General features: G+C 37.0%; 2 protein-coding genes, 1 long non-coding RNA gene and 1 pseudogene across 3 annotated transcripts; 2 read left to right on the forward strand and 2 right to left on the reverse strand.

Moving 5' to 3' along the window:
* The first annotated feature begins 4,432 nt into the window (after window positions 1–4,432).
* On the forward strand, window positions 4,433–5,632 carry LOC116114269. Its single transcript, XM_031400429.1, has 2 exons — window positions 4,433–4,637; window positions 4,900–5,632. The coding sequence occupies exons 1-2, from the start codon at window positions 4,491–4,493 to the stop codon at window positions 5,410–5,412; spliced, it is 660 nt and encodes a 219-aa protein (XP_031256289.1). The 5' UTR covers window positions 4,433–4,490; the 3' UTR covers window positions 5,413–5,632.
* Window positions 5,633–6,260: 628 nt separating this feature from the next.
* Window positions 6,261–6,689, reverse strand: LOC116114260 (secreted RxLR effector protein 161-like). The gene has a single exon (XM_031400420.1). It carries the CDS (start codon window positions 6,687–6,689, stop codon window positions 6,261–6,263), a length of 429 nt encoding a protein of 142 aa, XP_031256280.1.
* Window positions 6,690–13,969: 7,280 nt separating this feature from the next.
* Window positions 13,970–21,698, forward strand: LOC116114261 (annotated as a pseudogene).
* Window positions 21,699–24,203: 2,505 nt separating this feature from the next.
* On the reverse strand, window positions 24,204–25,058 carry LOC116114267. The gene is made up of 2 exons (XR_004125525.1): window positions 24,968–25,058; window positions 24,204–24,749 (listed from the first exon to the last, which is right to left on the reverse strand). It is a non-coding gene; the product is annotated as an uncharacterized LOC116114267 (long non-coding RNA).
* Between the last annotated feature and the right edge of the window lie 9 nt (window positions 25,059–25,067).

Genomic DNA, 25,067 nt, shown 5'->3' on the forward strand with positions numbered 1-25,067 from the left:
CCTTGAGTTTAATTATCCCATCTTCCTTGGTTACTCATATGCCATGATCCTTGTAAACACTTTTTAGTCACTGCTGCATGGATAGTGACAAGGCTCTAGGTGACTTGGTGCTTCCTCATCATGCAGCTAATCTAATTCAGACTGGGGTTTGGCCCAATGCTGGTGGCTGTCATTTTCTTCCAACTGCTTAAAACCTTGTCCCCTCATAAAGGTTTCATTTGACAGCCCATATGTGGTATTGGTCACCGTTAAAGGTTAAGAGAGAAAGGTTGTGTTGTGCCATTGAATTCGGGTGGGAGTTTGACATGAGGTTTTGCCAGAATAGGGCTGAGAAAATGGGTGAGAAGAGTGGTTTATCGGGCCCTTAAGATCAGTGGGGCTCTAATACCAATTGTTGGTTCAGTTGGAGAGAGGATGAGAGTAAAAGAGAGTGATTTGTAAAAAGGGATGGCAAGGCTGAAAGTTTTTCTATGTATTCATTCATGAAAACAACAACATCTACACAGGCAACTCCACTGTTTTACCTAAAGCAGCTACTGTAGTGGATTAAAAAATAATATATTTGAATTTACAGCAAATACATATACCAACATGTCGTAGTCTCAACTAAACATGTCAAACAAAAAATCAACTGACTGTGCCAAATATCGCTGCAACAACTACAGCAGCCCAAAAATAGAATTGTTGCCGCCAACATATTGTGCCTGCTCCAACCCAAACACCCCATTTACCAACACTCCCAATTAGATATTTTATTTATTTCATCATTATCTCAATTAAACTCAATTAATAAATATTATCTATATATTAACATTTAACAATAATGATGATTTAATTAAATATATGCGAACACATATTTAAACGTAATTTCACTTATTTATTTTTCTAATAAATTAATAAAGGCTACGACCTTAGCAATTAATTCACTGTGAATTACCAAATACTCTTTCACCTTAAAAAGACGAAAACCCCTTCCTTCTTCTTGGATCTAAATTATCTTCTTAGTGTGTGACCCATGCCTTCATCATACTGGCAGTGTACAGTATCGCATTAACACCAATAATCGTCTCACTATACACAACCAAGATTGGCCCCTAGCAAGGATCATGCCACCGATAGATTGGATTTAGCAATAGCTACCTGTCAGATATGGTTACCGTACAATTCGATCTTTCATCATACGTTATCTCACGAGACGAAGCATAGAAATAGTGTCAACCTCGGTTACTCTCGATATTATGTATTCAGTTTCTGACCAATGACCCGTATTATAACTAGATAGAGCAACAACTCAATCCCACTTAGCCACAGTTTTAATGTATTGCCAATACTGAATTGCGCCGTGAGATAACTTCTCTCTACCGGAGTGATGAATCCTCTTCGATCCACCATAGTCTTGATACACTCCTCGATGCAGCTAATCACCAGTATTGACAGCTCTAAAAAGAACTGCGTTAGGCTAGTGTCAAACTACACCAATACGTGCACAAGGTGCCTCGGTGATCTCAAGTCTAAGGATCACATGCACCACCATTCTTAGAGATTTGTCCATAGATACTAGGGTTACCATCCATTGAAATCCTCTGGTGGGTCAGTCAGTGAACTTGTTGGTGTAATCCACAGCAGCCCATGTGTTGCACCAGGTTGTACCAAACAACCTTGAGTGAGATCAGTCATGCCTTTCGACAGGGTTTTCAACACATGATAGCCTTACCGTATCTGTGCCCTTACTTAGATAATACTGGGTATGGACATTTCTAGAATGGCCCATATGTGCTCATAGGGTTCTTACTATCAAGATTTGAAACACTTGATACCCTCGCCAGGTTCTACCATTTAAGGACATATCAATACATATTGCAATAATAATGATTTAGGCGTATATAAAATGCATTTTTTATTGATAATGAACATTATACAAAGAGTCAATTCTACAAATTGATTGGCTCTGGGCATCTACTCTAACAAGAATATAGTTCAGAGCCAACAAACCCATCTTCATACTCTTCTGTAATCTATTAATGATCATCAAATAGTAAAAGTGCTCGTTGCAGCTGATGGGTACCACTTTTGATTCGCCAGTTGAATATTCTTATTATAACTAATATTCATATAACACAAACCAAGAAACAAGAAAACATAGCATTCCCACATGGTTTTTCCTTTCTACTAGAACAAAGCACAACAATAAAGTTTGTTTGAAAGTACACAATGGAGTGCATCTCATATGGTTCAACTATCACAATACAAACAAAACAGAAATTAGACTCATTTTGAAGGCCAGATGCTTGAGTTGACATAATTACCCACGATTACTCCAACAACCCAAGGGCACTTGAAGATCTCAATCACTATAATCTTCACAAAAGTGAGATGTTTGAGCATCAGACAATGCAAGCTGCTTCACTTATTCCTAGACACAACCTTTGGAAAAATATAATCATCATAAACCATTATGTTTCACGAAACAGAAAGAAAAATACTAGAGAACTTCACTGAAAGATGCAACAAAAGATGAAAGAACAAACCCGCAAACAGTTAGCAAAGCCAACATGATCCTAGAGGCAAAATGGCGTATCCAGCTCTAAGTACTTGGTGCATATATTTTTGAAGTTGGAACACTTTCTAACTTTGTTTGTAAATAATTGCACAATACACCATATATAGCAACTGCTTCACAAAAAATTACATTGAAAAAACACCAAAAACAAACCAAATCAAAACTTCACACATCACAGGGTTACTCTTACATGTATAATCAGCAATCGCAAGAGAACACTTGACAAGGTTAACTGAATGCAAGACCCGTTACCTGTCACTAAGAAACTTTCCCCAAAAAACAATTAAGATATCTGCAGTCACACTGCTTGATAAAGAGCTGCAAAAAACAATTTCAACATTTCGAGGCGTAGAATAAACTAATTTAGAGATACTTTGTAATTGTAACCCAGTTTACAATTTGAACCCAATTACAATATTCACCCTTCACACCAATGTTCCTAGTCCTGCGAGCCTTCGGTCCACTGCTCGCCACTTGCTTTCCCTTACTTTTACCGCTGAGTGCACAGTATGGGCTTTTGCCCTTTTTCGTGCTTTTGCCAACTTAGGCTCTTGCAGTGGCACCGCCTCGTTGGACTCTGGTGATATGACTCATCCAAACGGCAACCTTTGGCTAACCGTTTGGAAATTTGTTGAACCTCTCAGGTAATTATCCGGCTGGTTGAGTTGAGCTTGAAGGAATACCCCATGGTATCTTCTGCTGGACTGGACACTTCAGGAGAAGTGTCTCTGTACCGGGGGATTTCTCATTGTGGTCAGTTCACTCATTTCGAAACGCAGCCATTTGTATGGATATGACCGTCGGTCGAGGTTTCTGATAAAAGCGAATACTAAATCAGTGTCCTCCTTCTAGCGCAAACTGTTGATCTTGATTTTGAACCAATGACTCACACATGCAAATGCTAAGGCTACTAGAAATTACAATGATATGAAAATATGCAATGAGAGAATATAAGAAGCGGTTTTTAAGTGTTTGGATGCTCAAAAGTGAATCTACGTCCACTGTGGTTGTATTGATAGATGGTTATAGTTAGGTCTCGTACAGTGAGCTAATTACAATCTAGGGAGAACACACACACACACACACTAATGGTGGAAAAGTGACCCGACCCGACCCGCGGCGGTTCTATGAATTTGGCGTCGTCCTAACCCGCCGCCAACAAAGGCAGTCGGGTTAGGCCGCCATTTCTTGGGATTGGCTGGCCAGCCGCCTGCCAACCCTAACGGGGTTAGCCCCTTTTTATTTATTTAATTTTGTTGTGTTGTTTAGTTAACTTTTCAAATGAATAATTAACAATTATAAATGAATAAATGTATTCTTTTAGTTAACTTTTCAAATATCAAATTAATTATTAATTTTTTTTTTTGTTAACATTTCAAAATATAATTCATTTTAATACAATAAAATGTAATTAGAAAAAATAGATTTTCATTTATCAAAAAATAAAATAAGAAATTACACAATTTTCCTCGTTAAAAACCTCACCAAGAAAAACCATATGGACAAAAACTTGTAAAGAAAAAGAGTGCAATATTGAAATTAATTTACAAGTTACAATTTACAATTACAAAAAACTAATTTGGGGGTGTTGATAGGACCTCCCTCATTCGTATCATCTACATACAAAATTGAAATGATTCTATTAGTATGTCGACAACCTCGTATGATCTTGATGCGCGACGTTCCCAATCTCGAAGACATGTGAGGACTTCAATCATTTGTAGAAAGTTTAGTCCTCCTTTCATTTAAATTCTTCCACTTGCACTAAATGTTTGTTCGATGAGACGGTTCAGAAGGAACAGCGAAAACATCAAGGCAAGTTTTTATACCGGAAAAATACATTTCTGGCTTTCCAATATCAAGCGACAGGTATTCAGGATACTGTGCATGGAGGGGCGTTCTTGAGTATTCAGGAAAGAATTTGGATACCATGATGGGCTTCCGGAAAGCGTATCCTGATCTTGGAAGGTGCTTATACATGGAATTGGCTCCTGGAACTCACTCAACTCTTTGTGAGCTTATGTACGAGAGGCTCAATTGGATTTGGTATATCAATCAACCTGAGCCCCAATTGAAGGTGATTCCCCTTAGTTAATGCTAAACCTATCCTTAACTTGGGTCAATCTCAATCTTAATAAACTGCTAAAAGTAGCCGGCTACTTAGACAACAGACTTATGATATTAGCTGCACAACAACCACGTACAATTGAAGTGTTTTTAGTGACCATTACTTTTAACCCAACCACGTACAAAATCTTATTTCTAAGCTCTGTATCCATTTACGTTAAATTATAAGTTATCAATTGATGTGTCCTATGATTTCACAACCAACAATTCAGGGAAGTTCAGTTACTATTAAAGTAAACAGCGACATGATAAGCGCAATGCACCAGGAGGCTGAGAAGATTTGGATTCCTGAGTTTGGAAGAGTGATAAAAGAAACAAAGGACCCTTTCATTAGTGTTATTTATGATTGTGATCCTTTGAAACAAATTGTTTGGGACAGAGTGGTGTTAATCGGAGACGCTGCTCATCCCACAACTCCACACTCTGGAAGAAGTACAAACATGTCAATATTAGACGCAGCAGTATTAGGCAAATGCATGGAGAAATGGGAGCCAGTCAATTTTCAAATGGCCCTTGAAGAATATCAATCTATAAGGCTACCTATCACTTCAATGCAAGTCCTACATTCCCGGAAAGTGGGTCGAATCAAACAAGGCTTAACTCTTGCTGGTAGGGAGCCTTTTGATCCGATGACTGCAACTCCAGAGCAATGTGAAAACCTTCAACAGAAGAATGTGCCTTTCTTTGCCGATGTTCCTGAATCGCTTAATTATCTGTTTGATTAAAAATAAGTAATTTCTGTGATCAATCCTTCCACTCATGCTCAACTTAGTTTTGTTGTTCATAATGAATAAAAAAATATTTCACTTTCATCTTCCATTCTTGCTCAAAGTTGATGCGATTGAGGAAAATAATGTTATTGTTGGTTCAGTTGGAGAGATGATGAGAGTAAAGAGAGAGTGATTTGTAAAAGAAAGGGACGGCAAAGGCTGAAAGTTTTTCTATGTATTTCATTCATTGAACAACAAACATATATACAAAGCAACTCCACTGTTTTACCTAAAGCAACCTACTGCAGTGGATTAAAAAATAATACATTTGAATTTAAACAAATACATATACCAAAACATGTCTTAGTCTCAACTAAACATGTCAAACAAAAAATCAACTTGATTGTGCCAAATATCGACTGCAACAATTACAGCAGCCCAACCAAAACAGAATTGTTGCCGCCAAAATATTGTTTGAACCTTCAGCCAACTTTTGTTCCATTTCTAGCAGGTTATCACCAACTTCATCACTCCTCATTGATAATCTTGCTGGAAACACCAAGTCTAAGTCTTAAACTCTCAAACTTGGTTTTAGGTAAAGCCTTGGTCATTATATCAACTATTTGTTCTTCACCCCTGCAGTGGATTAGTTTCACTTCTCCATTACTCTCTGCCTCTCTCACAGCATGGAATTTGATTTTAATATGCTTGGTCCTGCCGTGTAAGATGAGATTATTTTCCATTGCAACCGCTGACTAATTGTCACAGAACATCACAATTGGTTCATCCTAAGTTTGCCTTAAATCCTACAAAAATTTTCTAAGCCATATGGCCTGGTTTACAGCAACAGCAGCAGAAATGTATTATGCTTCTGCTGTGGACTGAGCAATGGTATCCTGCTTCTTGGAAAGCCAGCATATAGCTCCTGAATTTATGAAGAAGACATAACCTGAAGTACTCCTCATGTCATCTATGCATCCAGCCCAATCACTGTCAGAGTACCCAATAAGCTGTAAATTTTCGGTTCTTTTGAACCATACACCAAGCTCACTACTCCCCTTAACATACCTCAGCACCCTCTTGGTTGCCTTGAGATGAATTTCACTCGGGCTGGACATGAATCTTGAGAGAATGCTTGTTGCAAACATCAAGTCTGGTATGGTGGCAATCAAGTACAGTACCCACCCAATCAGACTTCTATACATTTTTTCATCAACTTTCACAACCCCATCATCCTTGCTCAACTTTAAATTTGCAACCAGAGGAGTGTCAACTGGTTTGCACTTGTCCATGTCAAACTTTTACAGAATTTCATTGGCAAATTTCCTTTGGCTAACAAATATGCCATGGTGACTTTGGTGGACCTCCATTCCAAAAAAATAGAACATTTCCCCAAGATCAGTCATTTCAAATTCATTGTGCATGGCCATTTTAAACTCCTCAAGTTGAGTTGAGTTGCTTCCCATGATGAGTAAGTCATCAACATACAATGACACTATAGTTAATTCCCCTTCCAGCCTTCTCACATATAGTGTATGTTCATTTGGGCTCCTTGCATATCCCAAGCTGACCAAATGCTCATTGATTCTACTATACCAGGCTCTAGGGGCCTGTTTCAAGCCATATAGAGCCTTCCTCAGCAAATAGACTTTTTGCTCCTACCCCTCCACTTCATAACTTTCTGGTTGCTCCACATAAATTTCCTTATTGAGCCAACCATTTAGGAAGGCAGATTTGACATCTAATTGATAGATTCTCCACTCAAATTGGGTTACCAAGGCAAGGAGAAACCTAATTGTGTCATGCCTAGCCACGGGTGCAAATGTATCTGAGAAGTCTATTCCAAATTGTTCAGCAAACCCCTTGACAACCAATCTTGCTTTATGTTTGTACACTGATCCATCAGGCTTCAGCTTCTTTTTATAGATCCATTTAACTTGAATTACTCTCCTAGTTGCTTGTCTGTTAAATAATTCCCATGTGCCATTCTTTTCAATCATTTTTATCTCCTCCTCCATTGCATTCCTTTAGACCTTTGACTTAGCAACCTCCTTGAAATTTGCAGATTCAAGCAAGGCTGCATTACATCTCTCATAAACCTCTACCAGAGGCCTTGTACCCTGGACTGGAAAATCATCATTTGAATCTGCCTCTTCTGGATCATCAAATCTGCCTACTGCAATGTCTGTAATCTACCCTCTTGAGTCTTCTTCAACCTCATTCGTCTTCCAGTTCCAGAACCCTCTTTCATCTACCTTCACATCTTTTCTTACTTGTTGGAACATTGACTCTATAGGCCTTGGACTGCTCATTGTATCCTATGAAGATCCCTGTCATAGCCTTCTCATATAGCTTGCTTCTTTTAATTGCTAGAATGAGTGCATAGCATACACTCCCAAAGATTTTCAGGTTTCTAACTGAAGGCTTCACTCCATACCAGGCCTCATAGGGTGTTTGATTAGTTAAGGCCTTAGTAGGGAGTCTATTAAGCAAATAGACCCCTATGTTTACAGCTTCTGCCCAAAAGGACTTGGGCAGCTTCTTTTTTGCAACTATGCACTTGGTCATCTCTATAACAGTCCTATTCTTCCTCTTACTAACTTCATTCTGCTGTGGAGTGTAGGGATTGCTAAATTGGTGCACAATTCCAACCTTCCTGCAAATTGTTTCAAACTCACTAGAGGTGTACTCACTCCCATTATCACTCCTTATAGTTTTGATGCTAAGTCCAGTTTGTTTGTCAACCTGCAGCTTAAACCTTTAAAACACAACTACAACTTCATTTTTTTTGTTTTAAAAAGGAAACCCAACACATCCGGGACCAGTCATCAATGAATAAAACAAAGTATTTGCTTCCATTTAGGGAGGGGGTCTGCATAGGTCCACACATCTGTGTGGATAAGCTGGAGCTTTTCAGCAGCTCTCCAGACTTTGTTTGCAGGGAAGGTAATCTACTCATCTTACCAAGTTGATAGGTGGCACATACAGCTTTGGTTTCCACAAATTCTGGCAGATTGTAGACCAATTCTTTGGTCTAAATTTCCCTAAGTCCATGATAGTTGAAATGACCTAATCTTTTGTGCCATAATTCTGACTCACTCACATCAGTAACACAAGCTACAAGTTCTGGTTTTTTCAACCTAATAGGGAAGCTTTTTCCCATCATTCTAACCCTCATTAACTCATTGCCTTCACTGTCCAGGATTGTGCAAAACTGATCCTGGAAGTGCAGGGCATCCTTTCTTTCTAACATTTGTCTTACACTAAGCAAATTATGGCTTATATTAGGCACATACAAAACATTAAGGATTAGTTTGATACCTAAACTTGTTTGCACGACAATGTCTCCTCTCCATTTGACAACCACAAACTCCCCATTTCCAACTTTAACTTGGGAATGGTATGACTTGTCCAAGTTGACAAAGTCCTCCAGGTTTGTTGTCATATGATTAGTGCAGCCACTATCTATCAACCATGCATCATTGTAGGCTTGAACTGCACAGCATGAAGCCACAAACAATTGCTCAAAATCTGAATTTGGCTGTTGATCCTCAACAATCTGTGTTTGCTGTGTTGAGTGGTTTGGTTTGTTCTTGCACACCTTTTCAATATGTCCATATTGTTTGCATGCTCTACATTGGATGTTAGGTTTGACCCAGTACCTTTTTTCAGCATGACCCTTCTTCTTGCAGTGAGTACATGGTGGAAACTCTCTCATTCCACTTGGTTTGCTCCACTGGTTGGCCATCTTCTCCTTCCCTTTCTTATCTCTAGCAGGCCTTTTGCTTCCTCCCTGACTAGGTTTGCTTTTGAGTCCTGCCACCATTTCACCCTCACTCAAGTCCTCTTGCCTCAACAATCTCCTTTGCTCTTGAGCTTGCAAGGCATACACCAATTCAGTGAGAGTGATTTATGACAAGTCCTTAGAATCCTCAAGTGAGGATATCTTGGATTCAAGCCTCTCGGGTAGACTAACTAGGACTTTCTCCACTATCCTTTTATCTGTCATTTCCTCTCCCATTAACCTGATTTTATTCACCACATTCATCAACCTATCTATATATTCCTTCACTGATTTTGACTCCTGCATCTTTAGCATTTCAAACTCCCTTCTTAAGTTCAACACCTGCATGTTTTTTATTGTATCACTACCACTAAACCCCTCCTTGAGTTTAATTATCCCATGCTTCCTTGGTTGTCTCATATGCCATGATCCTTGCAAACACTTGTTCAGTCACTGTTGCATGGATATGTGACAAGGCTCTAGGTGACTTGGTGGCTTCCTCATCATGCAGGCTGATCTAATTCAGAGTGGGGTTTGGCTCCAATGCTGGTGGCTATCCATTTTCTTCAACATACTGTTATAAACCTTTTCCCCTCGGAAAGGTTTTCATTTTGACAGCCCATATGTGGTATTGGTCACTGTTAAAGGTTGAAAGAGTAAGAAAGGTTGTGTCTTGTGCCATTGAATCAGACTGTGTGGAGTTTCACAAGAGGTTTTGCCAGAACAGAGGCTGAGAAAATGGGTGAGAAGAGGTGAGTTTATCGGGCCCTTAAGATCAGTAGGGCTCTGATACCAATTGTTGGTTCAGTTGGAGAGATGATGAGAGTAAAGAGAGAGTGATTTGTAAAAGAAAGGGACGGCAAAGGCTGAAAGTTTTTCTATATATTTCATTCATTGAACAACAAACATCTATACAAGGCAACTCCACTGTTTTACCTAAAGCAGCCTACTGTAGTGGATTAAAAAATAATACATTTGAATTTAAACAAATACATATACCAAAACATGTCGTAGTCTCAACTAAACATGTTAAACAAAAAATCAACTTGACTGTGCCAAATATCTGCTGTAACAACTACAGCAGCCCAATCAAAACAGAATTGTTGTCGCCAAAATATTGTTTGAACCTTCAGCCAACTTTTGTTCCATTTCCAACAGGTTATCACCAACTTCATCAGTTACACGTATATATAGAGAAATTTTGAATTTGGGTTATTGTTTGGAATCGTAGTATTCTTAGAAATTCTACAATACCACCATGATATCACAAAACAATGTTTGCATACTAAATATTTCACTAGGGTCTTACAGATGATGTGTACCTTTGTGTTCTACACTTTTCGATTTCTAGATGTTTTAAACATACATTTATATTTTTTTCAAAATTTGGGCTGGACTGTATTCAAGCCCAAGCTGGAAAGCTCAACCTCTGTCTTGGATGCTACTGTAGCCCTTTGCTCAACTAGTGGTAGAGAGAGGGTTATCCATCAATTATCATGCACTGTGTTGATTTTAGCATATTTTTACAGCCACGAAAAAGTATTTAATATCTCAATAACACATCAAGTATCTCATTTATTTGATATAAAACCTAGGGCTAGGAGATGCTTTACTGGTGTTTGCTTGTGTAATTAATAACATAGCTCTCTTGATTAGTTTAATATCTGTTTCTTTATCTTCAAAAAGATTTAACATAAAAATTCTTACAAGAGTAATATCCACTGGGGAAAGGTTCAATTCGTTCGAGATGATAGTGGGAGAGTTATCATTTGCAAAAGCAGTAACTTATACAGGTCGGGAGGTTAATGGCTATGGGGCACCTCTGAAACTCCATCGATTGGCTCAGAATTGTAAGTAAACGGTCCCGTATACGCAGCGAAAACAAAAATAAATAATATAACAGGATCGTTTACAAAAGTCAAGATCAAGGGTATAATTTTATAATTCATATTAAAGTAAATCTGCAAAAAAATAAATCTGAGTTTAAGAAAAATAAACGCACATTTGGAGGCTCCACCACGTTTGTCTTTGAACGTTTTGCTACCGACCCAAGCGTAGGATTGAACTTATGAAGTCCACATGAAGACAATCACAAAGAATCAAAGAGGGATTTGCTAGATCCTCTTTGGCTTTAAGATTAAAGAAGAATGAAATCAAAATGAATTGATTTTAGGCAAAATGGGTTTCTGCCGTGGGAGAGAAATGGGGCTGCTGTGTATTTTGGTTTTACAATGAAAAATGAGCTAATTAATCAAATGTTACATTTTACAAATAAACATTTTCTTTTATAGTAAAACCTTAATGCCCTATTTCCATATGGAATAGGCTTGGGCTCCAACCCAAACACCCCATGTTACCAAACACTCCTAAATTAGATATTTTATTTATTTCATCATTATCTCAATTAAACTCAATTAATATATATTTAATCTATATATTAAGTTATTAACATTTAACAATAATGATGATTTAATTAAATATATGCGAACACATATTTAAACGTAATTTCACTTATTTAATTTTTCTAATAAATTAAATAAAGGCTACGACCTTAGCAAATTTAATTACACTGTGAAATTACCAAAATACTCTTTCACCTTAAAAAGACGAAAACGCCCTTCCTTCTTCTTGGATCTTAAATTATCTTCTATGTGTGTGACCCATAGGCTCCTCATCATACTGGCAGTGTACAGTATCGCGATTAACACCAATTAATCGTCTCACTATACACAAACCAAGATTGGCCCCTAGCAAGGTATCATGGCCACCTGATAGATTTGGATTTAGCAAAGTAGCTACCTGTCAACGATATGGTTACCGTACAATTCGATCATTTCATCATACGTTATCTCAACGAGACGAATGCATAGAAATAGTGTCAACCTTCGGTTACTCTCGATATTATGTATTCAGTTTCTGGACCAATGACCCGTATTATAAACTAGATAGAGCAACAACTCAATCCCACTGTAGCCACAGTTTTAATGTCATTGCCATATACTGAATTGCGCCGTGAGATAACTTCTCCCGTACCCGGGAGTGATGAATCCTCTATCGATCCACCATAGTCTTGATACACTCCTCGATGCAGCTAATCACCACCGTATTGACAGCTCTAAAAAGAACTGCGTTAGGCTAGTGTCAAACTACACCAATACGTGCACAAGGTGCTCCGGTGATCTCAAGTCTAAGGATCACATGCACCACCATTCATTAGAGGATTTGCTCCATAGACATTAGGGTTACCATCCATATGAAATCCTCTGGTGGGTCAGTCTAGTGAACTTGTTGTGGTGTAATCACCTACAGCAAGCACCCATGTGTTGCACCAGGTTGTCACTAAACAACCTTGATAAGTGAGATCAGTCATTGTCTTTCGACAGGGTTGTTCAACACTATGATAGCCTTACCGTATTATCTGTGCCCTTACTTTAGAGTAATACTGAGGCTATGGACATTTCTAGAATGGCCACCATATGTGCTCATAGGGTTCTTACTATCAAGATTTGAAACACTTGATACCCTCGCCACGGTTCTACCATTATAAGGACATATATCAATACATATTGCAATAATAATGATTTACGCGATATAGAATAAAATGCATTTTTTTATTGATTAATGAACATTATAACAAAGAGTCAATTCTACAATAATTGATTGGCTCTAGGGCATCTACTCTAACAAGAATATAGTTCAGAGCCCAACAAACTCCATCTTCATACTCTTCATGTATCTAATTAATGAGATCATCAAATAGTAAAAGTGCTCGTTGCAGCTGATGGGTACCACTTTTGATTCGCCAGAGTATGAAATTCTTATTTATAAATCTAATATTCATATAACACAAACCAAGAAAACAAAGAACATAGCATTCCCACATGGGTTTTTACATTTCTACTAGTAACAATAAAGCAACAACCTATAAAAGTTTGTTTGAAAGTACACAAAATGGAGTGCACGCTTATATGGTTCAACTATCACAATACAAACAAAACAAGAAATTAGACTCATTTTGAAGGCCATGATGCTTGAGCTGACATAATTATTCCCACGATTACTCCAAACAACCCAAGGGCACTGTTGAAGATCTCAATCACTATAATCTTCACAAAAAGTGAGGAGTTTTGAGCATCAGACAATGCACAGCTGCTTCCAATTATTCCTAGACACAACATGTTGGCAAAATAATAATCATCATAAACCATTATGTTTCACGAAACAGAAAGAAAATTTACTACTAGAACTTCACTGAAAGATGCAAGACAAAAGATGAAGAGAACAAACCCGCAAACAAGGTTAGCAAAGCCAACAATGATCCTAGAGGCAAAGATGGCGTATCTAGCTGTAAGTGACTCTGGTGCATATATTTTTGAAGTTGGAACACTTTCTAACTTTGTTTGTAAAATAATTGCAACAATAACACCATATATAGCAACTGCTTCACAAAAAATTACACTGAAAAAACACCAAAAACAAAACCAAATCAAAACTTCAACACATCACAGGGTTACAGTCTTACATGTATAATCAGCAATCGCAAGAGAACACTTGACAAGGTTAAACTGAAATGCAAGACCCGGTTACTCTGTCACATAGAAACTTTCCCCAAAAAACAATTACAGATAATCTGCAGTCACACTGCGTTGATAAAGAGCATGCAAAAAACAAAATTTCAACATTTCGGCAGGCGGTAGGAATAAACTAATTTAGACGATACTTTGTAATTGTAACCCAGTTATACAGAATTGTAACCCAATTACAAATATTCTACCCATTACACGACCAATGTTCACTAGTCCTTCGGAGCCCTTCGGTCCACTGCTCGCCACTTGCTTTCCCTTACTTTTACGCGCTGCAGTGCACAAGGTATGGGCTTTTGCCCTTTTTCGTGCTTTTGCACGACTTGCAGGCATCTTTGGCAATGGCACCGCGTCGTTGGACTCTGGTGATATGACTCAATCCAAACGGTCTAACCTTTGGCTAACCGTTTGGAAAATATTGTTGAACCTCTCCAGGTAATTCATCGCGGCTGGGTCGAGTTGTGAGCTTGAAGGAATATACGCCATGGTACTCTGCTGGACTGGCGGCACTTCAGGAGAAGTGTCATCCTGTACCGGGGGGATTTCCTCATTGTTAAGGTCAGTTCACTCAGTTTCGAAACCGCGAGCCATTTGTTGATGGATAGGACCGGTCGGTCAGAGGTTTCTGATGAAAAGCGAATACTAAATCAGTGTCCTCCTTCTAGCGGCAAACTGTTGATGCTTGATTTTGACACCAATGACTCACACGTGCAAAATGCTAAGCGGGCTTAGAAATTACAAATGATATGAAAATATGCAATGAGAGAATAAATAAGAAGCGGTTTTTAAAGTGATTTGGATGCTCAAAAGTGAATCTTACGTCCACTGTGGTTGTATTGATAGATGGTTATAGTTAGGTCTCGTACAGTGAGCTGAATTACAATCTAAGGAGAACACACACACACACACACACATAATGGTGGAAAAGTGACCTGCCTGACCTGACCCGACTCGGCCCGCGGCGGGTTACTGAATTTGGTGGGTCGGTCCTAACCCGCCGGCCAACAAAGGCAAGTCGGGTTAGGCCCGCCATTTCTTGGGGATTGGCTGGCCCAGCCAGGCCTGCCAACCCTAACCGGGTTAGGTTGCGAGCCGGGCCGGGTTAGCCCCTTTTTCTATTTTTTTTAATTTAATTTAATTTTGTTTTGTTTGTTTAGTTAACTTTTCAAATGAATAATTAACAATTTATAAATGAATAAATGTAATTCTTTTTAGTTAACTTTTCAAATATCAATAAATTAAATTAAATTTTTTTGTTGTTAACATTTCAAATATTAATTCAATTTTAATACAATAAAATTGTAATATAAGAAAAATTAGATTTATTCATTTATCAAAAAATAAAATAAGAAATTACGACAATTGTTGTCTCGTTAAAAACCTCACCAAGAAAAACCCAATGGGACAAAAACTTGGTAAAGAAAAAAGAGTGCAATATTGATAATTAATTTACAAGTTACAATTTACAAAACAACTAATTTGGGGGTGGTTGATTAGGACCTCCCTCATCTGTATCATCTACATTACAAAATTGAAATGATTCTATTAAAGTATCGTCGACAACCTCGTATTGATCTTGATGGCGCGACCGTTCCCAATCTCGAAGACATGTGAGGACTTCAATCATTTTTGGAGAAAGTTTAGTCCTCCTTTCATTTAAAATTCTTCCACTTGCACTAAATGTTTGTTCGGCATGATACGGTTCAGACAGGAACAGCGAAAACATACAAGGCAAGTTTTGATAATACCGAAAAATACATTTTCTGGCTTTCCAATATTCTAAGACATCAAATTGGCTCTCTGTTGTGGATCTGCTGGTAACATTTTGGGTTGCCAATATTGATAAAACTCATTCTCTTTGACTGCATGGAGGACAGTATATTATTTATTGTTGTTGGTGATGGTGCTTCTGAAGAGGAGGTTGTGCTTCGGATTCGGGTCCTCTTCAGCTTATTCAGTGCATTCCAGAGTAGAAGTCTTCATTTGTTTCTTTTGATGCAACTTCTCTGGATATTTCGCTTCTTTGCGGGTTCCCATACATGTTTTCATATTGGAAATATATCTGTAGAGAATTTTTTACCTCTCCTATTTGATTGGCATATGCTTCGGTTTATAAATTTTCACATAAATTGTCAAAACCATTTTCTAAACCTGTTAATTTAATTCTAGGATCAAATATAGCACCTAAATAAAAAAAAGGAAGTGTTCCCAATATTTTTTTTAAAAAAATTCCATTGCCTTTATTGGTACCTTTAAAATTTCATTGTTTTGTTTTTTATAATAATTCTTAAATTTTATATTGTGTATGTTACCAATGGACTGTAGAATAATACACCAGAAAGTTGTAAAGTGGATTGGTAAAAAATTTTAAGAAAGAATGAAAATTTTTAGCTATATGCCAATCATTTTCTACCAATAATGAGGACCTCTATTTTTGCTACAAAATAACTAATTATATTTGCATAGGGTAACATGAATCAAGCATTAAATAAGTACTATTCCATCTAAAGCATGTCTATGCAAAAGTTTAAGGAGACATATTTGGTTTATACAAGCATCTTGAAATTCAGCATTTCTTTTATTACTACATGAATCCAAGCTAAAGATTTTCTAATTCTATCAATATTTTCTTTAATCGTTTCTTTACCACTTTTCACAATTAAATTAATACATGACATGCACAACGATGGTGAAAAAACTTCAAATTGTTAATAAGGATAATTAATTTGAAAAAAATCTATAGCTTTACTATTAGAACTTGCATTCTAAAGTTAAACTTCCACTTTATTAATAATCTCATAATCTTCTAAAACTTCAACAATTTTATTAAATTTGTTGACCACTATGATCTACATCCATTAATCTAAATCTTAATAAAGATTATTTATTTACATTCGTTATCAAAATAATGATTAGTTACACAATATAATCTTGTTTAGCTCTACCACTCCAAATATCGCAGTTAGAGCCCACACTAATATGACAACTATGTATTTTATTTTTTAATTCTAATTTCATTTTCACAAACAATTTTATTAAATCATTTCTAGTTGCAGTTTTAGAATAACTTTAAATCCTGGAAAAAATAATTTTAAATAAATCTTTCAAAATATTTATCTTCAGTCATATTAATAAGTGATCAGTTCGCAATATAAAGCTAATGTTCCCTATATACATCAGAATTATAATGCCAAGGAGTACCCATATTAGTTATTTGAGTTTGATTACTTTCTCTATTTCCATGTTGAGCAATAGTTTATCAGCATGCCTTTTTAAAGTACACCATTACTTGAATCACTTTATAAAACATTTCCACAATACTTGCATCTTGCTTTCTTCACTTGAACTCCATTTCTACCTCGTAAAACTAATCGAAATGCGTCCAAGCGTCTGATGTGTGTCTATCATCGCTTTTGATAGTAGTGATGAACCCGCTTCAGCTGAGATGAAGTTGGACGAGGATGTGATTACGAAGACACTTCTGAACCATTGGGAGTTGTAGGTGTAGCAGCATGGGAGGAATTAGGGGCTTATTTTGAGGTGTATCAGATTCTGAGACTAGGAAAGTGGTACTATTTGTATCCCTCTTGCATTTATGTTATTAAATTCAGCAGGACTAAGACTAGGATAGTAGTTTTCCTTCATCATTGAAATTGAGGGAGAGAAATATATATCCATTGTAGTTGAAAAAAAATTGATGTAGAAATAAAAAATTAAGAAGGAAATTGGAAATATGATTGAAAATTGCAAAAACTAATAAAATTAAATAAAGATAATTGATAACAAAGAGAATAAAGATTAGAGAATAATTGAGAGTTTCAATAGAGATTAGAGATTAGGAAAATGAGAGAATGAGAGAATTTGAGTTATGAGAAAATATGAGATTTATGGCTATTTATAGAAAAAATGGAAAAGAAAATGAAAAAGACCGCTCCAACTACTATAAACGGCTATATTTCAAGGTAAAGGGGAATTTGAAAAAAAATTATTTTTGTTTTTTTAAGCCAACCGCGGTCAACCCACGGTTGGCGGTCTATCTCAAAAAAAAATAAAATAAAATAGCAACCCGCGGGTTGTCGGGTTGCCATATATCAACCCGGCCTGCCTATTTGGCGATCCGGGTTGAACCCTCTTTATTGTGGGGTCAGTTAGGTTGACCCGCCTAACCTGGCCCATTTGTTCAACCTCTACACACACACACACACACACACACACACACACACCCACACACACACACACACCTAATATATATATATATTATATATATATTAATATAATATATAGAGAGAGAGGAGAGAGAGAGAGAGAGAGAGTATGCTTTGTGAAGACTAAAGATGAGCCAATCTCGTAAATTAAGAGAGGAATCATCTATTTATAGGTGGGGATTTAACGTAGTAATCATGATTCTGCAGTCGGATAGGTGTGATACAATCCTAACCTGCTTCCTATTAGTCATCTATGCGGGAACTCCTTAAATCGCGTAGGGCTTGGCAAGTGGACAAGTCCTAGCCCTTATAAGCCTAGCATTCACTTGTTACATTGACGATAGCCTTACCTCTTCTGTTTTGTGTATGTGACAGTGTTTAGACTGTATAAATCTTTCTAAACTCTGATTGGTCTTTGCTAATATGTCAAATCTGATTTTTTTAGGCATAACACTTTTAAATGGATATTTAATGAAAAGAAGCCTTCAATCGTATTCGAGGGCCGTTGCAATATTGCGTTCTCTTTTTTTTCACGAGAGCAACAATTCCCACCCAATTTTTTGCCTAAGTCGTCCGTCCTTTTCACAAAACCTGTCACATCTAGTCTTACAGCTGGATTTCCTTGGATTTTATTGAGTAACGTAATAGATTGTACTAGCAGTGTATCACAAACAGTTTAGATTTGATATCACATTAAATTAAGATCGTTTTGTCTTTGCAATAAATATATTTAAAACTATTTTTTTTTTTAATCCAAATACCACTCCACCCTCTGCAGGACTGGGGTGCCTCCATTGCTGATAGAATAGAATGTAAAGAAGGTGGGATGATGCTTCAAACCTGTAAGAAAACCTTTGCTGCAGGAAGAGTTATGAGAACTTGTTTCATATTGGCTTTTTCAAATTCTTTTATTGAAGTAACAACAAAGTAGACAAAAGATCAAGAAAATAAATTGAAAATAGTTAAAACTTACTTCTGATTACATTATCATCCTTGATTGAAATCTCTTACATCATATCGAACATTTTAATCCTAAACATAATTTCAAATGTATAAAAAGGATTTAGAGATTTTAAAAACCCACCATATATATACACACAATATACAACCCACCACTCATTAAATTTTTCTACTAAAAAAAGCTAATAATTTCACAGAAGTGCAAAATCTAGCTCGTTATTTAGTGTCTGAGAGCAATGGAAACTGAAAGCTTTCTGTGGCGAGCTTGAGCGCAATGGCACAATGGAGTGAATAGTCATGTTCCACCATAATAACAGCCATAAAATTGACAGCTTTTGTTGGCCAATAGGAAAAGAGATGATGAAGAAGATAACATAAGCAATTTGAGTGGCTATCGGGACTGCGGATCGCTCATGTGCAAGGGGGGATCGTACACTCATCTTCCTTCACGTCCAGTTTTATGTGAATTCTGTTTCATCTACCATTCTACCTGACAAGTAACAAGCTTCATAATTTCACCCAAATTCCACTAACTTGTATCTATCTAAAAGGCAAAAATGTATTCTTCCGCGTGAAAGCTTAATTTCTTACTTCAATTAACACTCTTTAATTATCCACATAAATTATGACATTTTAACATCACATTCAGTCAACTATTAATCAAGGTCTATACTTTCACAAATTTATAAAAAAAAATCCAACCTAACATGATAATTGATTTTTTATGAATTCATCAGAAACCTTAATCAATGACAGAATTCACATAAACCAATTATTAATCATATGGTTTGTGAGATATGTTTACGAGATTCTATTTTCATGATTAATTAATATCGTATTAATAAATAGTAAACTTTCTTTTCCATTCTATCGCACTGACGTACAAATAGGTGAAGTCAAACTTAGCGGTAACGTTGATAGTCTTTTGTGTATAAATGCACTCCAAATGAGTGTTTGTATGGGAGAGGAGATCGGGAGGATGAAGAACGAAGGCTAAGGAATCATAGTGGGAAAGTATAGCAGAGTCTCATGCGCGAAAGCGCTTGCTTGTGCAGTTGGGTGTTGTTGTGATTGAGAAATCGCGAGCACCCACAACGGCAAGTCCAACTGGTGCTGACTTGGACTTGATACGTTGTCTCAGAAAATAATTCAGTCATGGCTCCCCATCCTGAGCCCTTCTACAAAGTTACCTTACCTCTCCCAATTGATCAGTTATTTTTATTCCTACTTTTTCTATTTTGAATTAACCCTTAAAAAGTGTTAATGCATGGGTAAGTTCTTATGTACACTTGTTTTTTAATTATTTTTACAGAACCGAGCAACAGATGGGGAGAAAAGGTGAATTGGGTACTACAAGAGATGAAAACTTGAACTTTAGGGTTGCACATTGGCTGATCTTCATGCTCTTCTATAATACTTTGCCGCGTGAAATATTTCTTTGGGGTCACCAATACATCTCTTTCTGTATTTCTGAAGAAAACCAGTGTTAAAGTAAGGCCAGACCTTCAAACGAATGAGATCATCGAAGTAGAGGGATATTTGCTGGTTGCAGCAGACGGGCCCGCTCATCAATTCGACAGAGTTTTCTACCTGACACCAATAAGGTTTCCAGATTTTGTATGATTTTTTATGTTTAAGAGGCGTCGTTTATGGGTTTCTTTTTTCTTTTTTAGTTTTATGTTTATGTACTTTGACAGGTATTCAGGATACTGTGCATGGAGCGTTCTTGAGTATTCAGGAAAGATTTTGGATACCATGATGGGCTTCCGGAAAGCGTATCCTGATCTTGGAAGTGCTATACATGGAATTGGCTCCTGGAACTCATCTCACTCTTTGTGAGCTTATGTACGGAGGCTCAATTGGATTTGGTATATCAATCAACCTGAGCCCCAATTGAAGGTGATTCCCCTTATTTAACGCTAAACCTATCCGTGTAATCTTGGTCAATCTCAATCTTAATAAACTGCTAAAAGTAGCCGGCTACTTAGACAACAGACTTATGATGTTAGCTGCACAACAACCACGTACAATTGAAGTGTTTTTAGTGACCATTACTTTTAACCCAACCACGTACAAAATCTTATTTCTAAGCTCTGTATCCAATTACGTTAAATTATAAGTTATTAATTGATGTGTCCTATGATGTCACAACCACCAATTCAGGGAAGTTCAGTTACTCTTAAATTAAACAGCGACATGATAAGCGCAATGCACCAGGAGGCTGAGAAGATTTGGATTCCTGAGTTTGCAAGAGTGATAAAAGAAACAAAAGACCCTTTCATTAATGTTATTTATGATTGTGATCCTTTGAAACAAATGGTTTGGGACAGAGTGGTGTTAATCGGAGACGCTGCTCATCCCACAACTCCACACTGTGGAAGAAGCACAAACATGTCAATATTAGACGCAGCAGTATTAGGCAAATGCATGGAGAAATGGGAGCCAGTCAATTTTCAAATGGCCCTTGAAGAATATCAATCTATAAGGCTACCTATCACTTCAATGCAAGTCCTACATTCCCGGAAAGTGGGTCGAATCAAACAAGGCTTAACTCTCGCTGGTAGGGAGCCTTTTGATCCGATGACTGCAACTCCAGCGCGATGTGAAGACCTTCAACAGAAGAATGTGCCTTTCTTTGCCGATGTTCCTGAATCACTTAATCATCTGTTTGATTAGGAATAAGTAATTTCTGTGATCAATCCTTCCACTCATGCTCAACTTAGTTTTGTTGTTCATAATGAATAAAAAATATTTCACTTTCATCTTCCATTCTTGCTCAAAGTTGATGTGATTGAGGAAAAATAATTTTACACGTATATCTAGAGAAATTTTGAATTTGGGTTCTTATTTGGAATCGTAGTATTCTCAGAAATTCTATAATACCACCATGATATCACAAGACGATGTATGCATACTAAATATTTCACTAGGGTCTTACGGATGATGTGTACCCTTGTGTTCTAGACTCTTTGGATTCTAGATACTTTAAACATACATTTATGGGTCTGTTTTTTTAAATAGTTTTAACTATCCTATTCAGACTATTTCTAAAATACCAGTTTGTTTTCTATTATGAAAATACTATTATATTTTCTTTAACTATTTTTAAACCCCTTAAGTTTATTAATTTAACTAAACACCCTTAGAAAAAAGTTTAGAAATTGACAAAAACACCCCCATCCACCCACATTTACCAAATTTCGGCCACCACCGTTAGAAGGTGGCCAAAATCTGGTATAATAGTGCACTATCGGTTGGATCTGGCCTGTAGTGTGCCGATCTATCATTTTTTGGCCAAATCCATGGCTAAAGATGGCTAAGATGTGGTCGTCGTTGACAACCAAACACGGTTAGATCTGGCCTTTTTTGGCTAGATCCATGGTGGATCTGGCTGGAAAATGCCATCTCAGTACACAACCGGCCAGATTCAGGCGGTCGTAAGCCAATACGGTGACTCTGACCACTTTTCGGCGATGGTGACCGACTGTCAGAATTTAATGGGTGGGTGGGGGTGTTTTTATAATTTTAATGTTTTTTATCACAGGGGTGTTTAGTTATTTAACAAGCTTAGGAGGTGTTCTTATTAATTTTTAAATCCTTCCTCATTATTTCACCCAACTCTAAAAAATCCAAAATACTAAAACAAACACCCCGGCTGCGTTTGTTTCACTTTTGGGAATACTACTTTTAGTATTCCCAAAAAAGTTAAACAGTAAAATACCCAAAAATTCAGATTTTTGGGAATACTACTCCCAAAATTATTCAACTTTTTTTAAACCCCTTAAATTTGATAATTTAATTAAATACCCCTAAATATTTTTTTTTAAATTACAAAAACACCCCAATAATCCACATTTAACAGATTCCGGCCACCACCACCGGAAAATGGCCGGAATCTGGTAGAATGGCGCACTACCGGCTGAATCTGGCCGGCAGTGCGCCGATCTAGCCTTTTCCGGCCAGATCCACGGTGGATCTGGCCGNCACAAATGAATGAATAATGAAAATTTGTTAGGGGTGTATTTGTAAACTTATAAGGTGTTTTTGTTATTTTTTAAACTAATAGGGGGATAATTGATTTTTTACAGGGTACCCTGGAAAGGAACCGGAACCTGCATTTTAGGTTCTGGTTCCTTGAATTGAAGAACCTGTACTGTACGGTTCCGGTTCCTTTTTTTGGGAACCTGTACTGTACGGTTCGAGTTTCGGTTTCCTGAAAAAATATAAGATACCCGGAACCGCTCACCCCTAGCTCAAACGGCTAGTTAAAGGAAGTAGCCGTTGGAAACGGCATGATTTGAGCCTTTTTGCTCTGAATAAATACATTATGTCAGTTGTTGATTCCAGACACGTGGGATCTCATGTTGTAATTGACTAGGGACTAGTTGATAGTGGCGCCTCCACTACGCAGTTTTTCAGTCATCAAAGAAGGATATATTAATATAATTATTATATTAGGATTTTTTATTAGAAGAAATATTGTTGCCTAGATTGTATCGACTTGTATATTTGAAGAGAGCTTTATTTATGTCATTTTGCTTGGTAGGGGCCTGAGGTTTAGGTTGAAAGACGATGATATTAAATTCCACAAACCTTCCAAAACCATAAAATATTTATGTCTTGACTGAAACGTAAAATCCATTGGATTACTATATTCTTCTAACACCATTGTATTTGTCTCTCTACACTGCATCGTCATCCTTAAGGACAATGGCATATATAGTTACATCACAAGCATGTAATTCTAGAATTCTTTTGGAAGCTACACTCTGTGTTTATTATATGAGAACATGGAAGAAAAGGAATCATGGGTTTGCATTCAATATACCTGAACACATGAGGTCTCCACTTACCCAGAAATACAAAATGAAGAAGACACAGCACACAAAAGATGTGTTTTCCCTTTTGCACTGATGTCAGATGAGAGGGCCAAGGTCTCTAAAATTAAGGTTAGAAAAAACTACTCGAGATCAGATATAAATGGCCTATTGTCAAACGAAACATATAAATCAAATGTTTGATGAGGCTCAACTTTGTCTAAGTTATGAGAAGTTTGTTTTGGTTTATACATAAACGCTGAACAAGTTTTGAAGTCAAATCATATGTTGTTGCAGCGCAGGAGATAATTAATGGTGGTCAAAAGAGGTGCGTGGTAAGTCGGTTACCGTTGATCCTGTTGGGTTGTGATTGGATTTGGATAAATTTTGCGAATAAATATTTAGGCCAATGCCGATGCGGCTCCAACAGAAAGCATTACTTGCTTGCAATTGAAGCTATACTCTAAAATACATTTGAGACGTGTTGACTAAATTGTGCAACCCTCCGTTGAGTGTTGACCATAAATACAAATACATGTTTTCAGAACATTTTAATACCTCCGTTGGGGGTCATTGATTACTTAAATGAAATGGATGTCGTCAACAATCAAAGTTGAAAGACAATTTATTTAGATCGGGTTTTTGGACGAGTCCCAAATGCCCAGCTCTACTAATCATTCAAAACTTAAACCTTTGTTAACATCTAGTAAAACTAATAACCTCAATCTCATGACTCAATGCGTGCCAAGTCTATCCTGTTCTAACTTTTATGTACCCTTAATCCAGCACTACACTAGAATTGTACAACCATGTCCGAATCTTTACTAGTTTCTTCTCTGCTTGAATGGCTTTCCATCATCAAGTTGTCAGCTTCAACCGACTGATGGCTTCCTTCTCAGGGAATGATTTCCAGGAAAATCAATCAACTTTCCCCAAAGCTATGATGAACTGTGATTCTGTGAAAACGGTGAGTCATTAGCTCCATGAAAGCTTCCTCTTCATCCTATCCATTGCAAAGATTTAAATAGGAAATAAGTAAATAAATAAAACAAAGGGGGAGAGAAGAGAGAGACAAAAGTCTTGGGATTTCATTCATGATAATGCATAATGTGAAAATATAGGAAATGACATAAAAAATAGGAATGTAAACTTGAAATATCAGTTTGAGAGATATAACATTACTTGTTAAAATGTAATACAGGTCAGTCAATTGAGTCTTACCAAATACCCCTGAAAATGAGGCAAGAAACAAGGCCTAATCATCCTAGCTGCCCAGACTATAAGAACCCATGTATCCTTTCCAAACAAAATACACCAGCAC

Source organism: Pistacia vera, unplaced genomic scaffold (genome assembly GCF_008641045.1).
Source record: "Pistacia vera cultivar Batoury unplaced genomic scaffold, PisVer_v2 Contig705, whole genome shotgun sequence".
NCBI classification, from domain to species: Eukaryota; Viridiplantae; Streptophyta; class Magnoliopsida; order Sapindales; family Anacardiaceae; genus Pistacia; species Pistacia vera.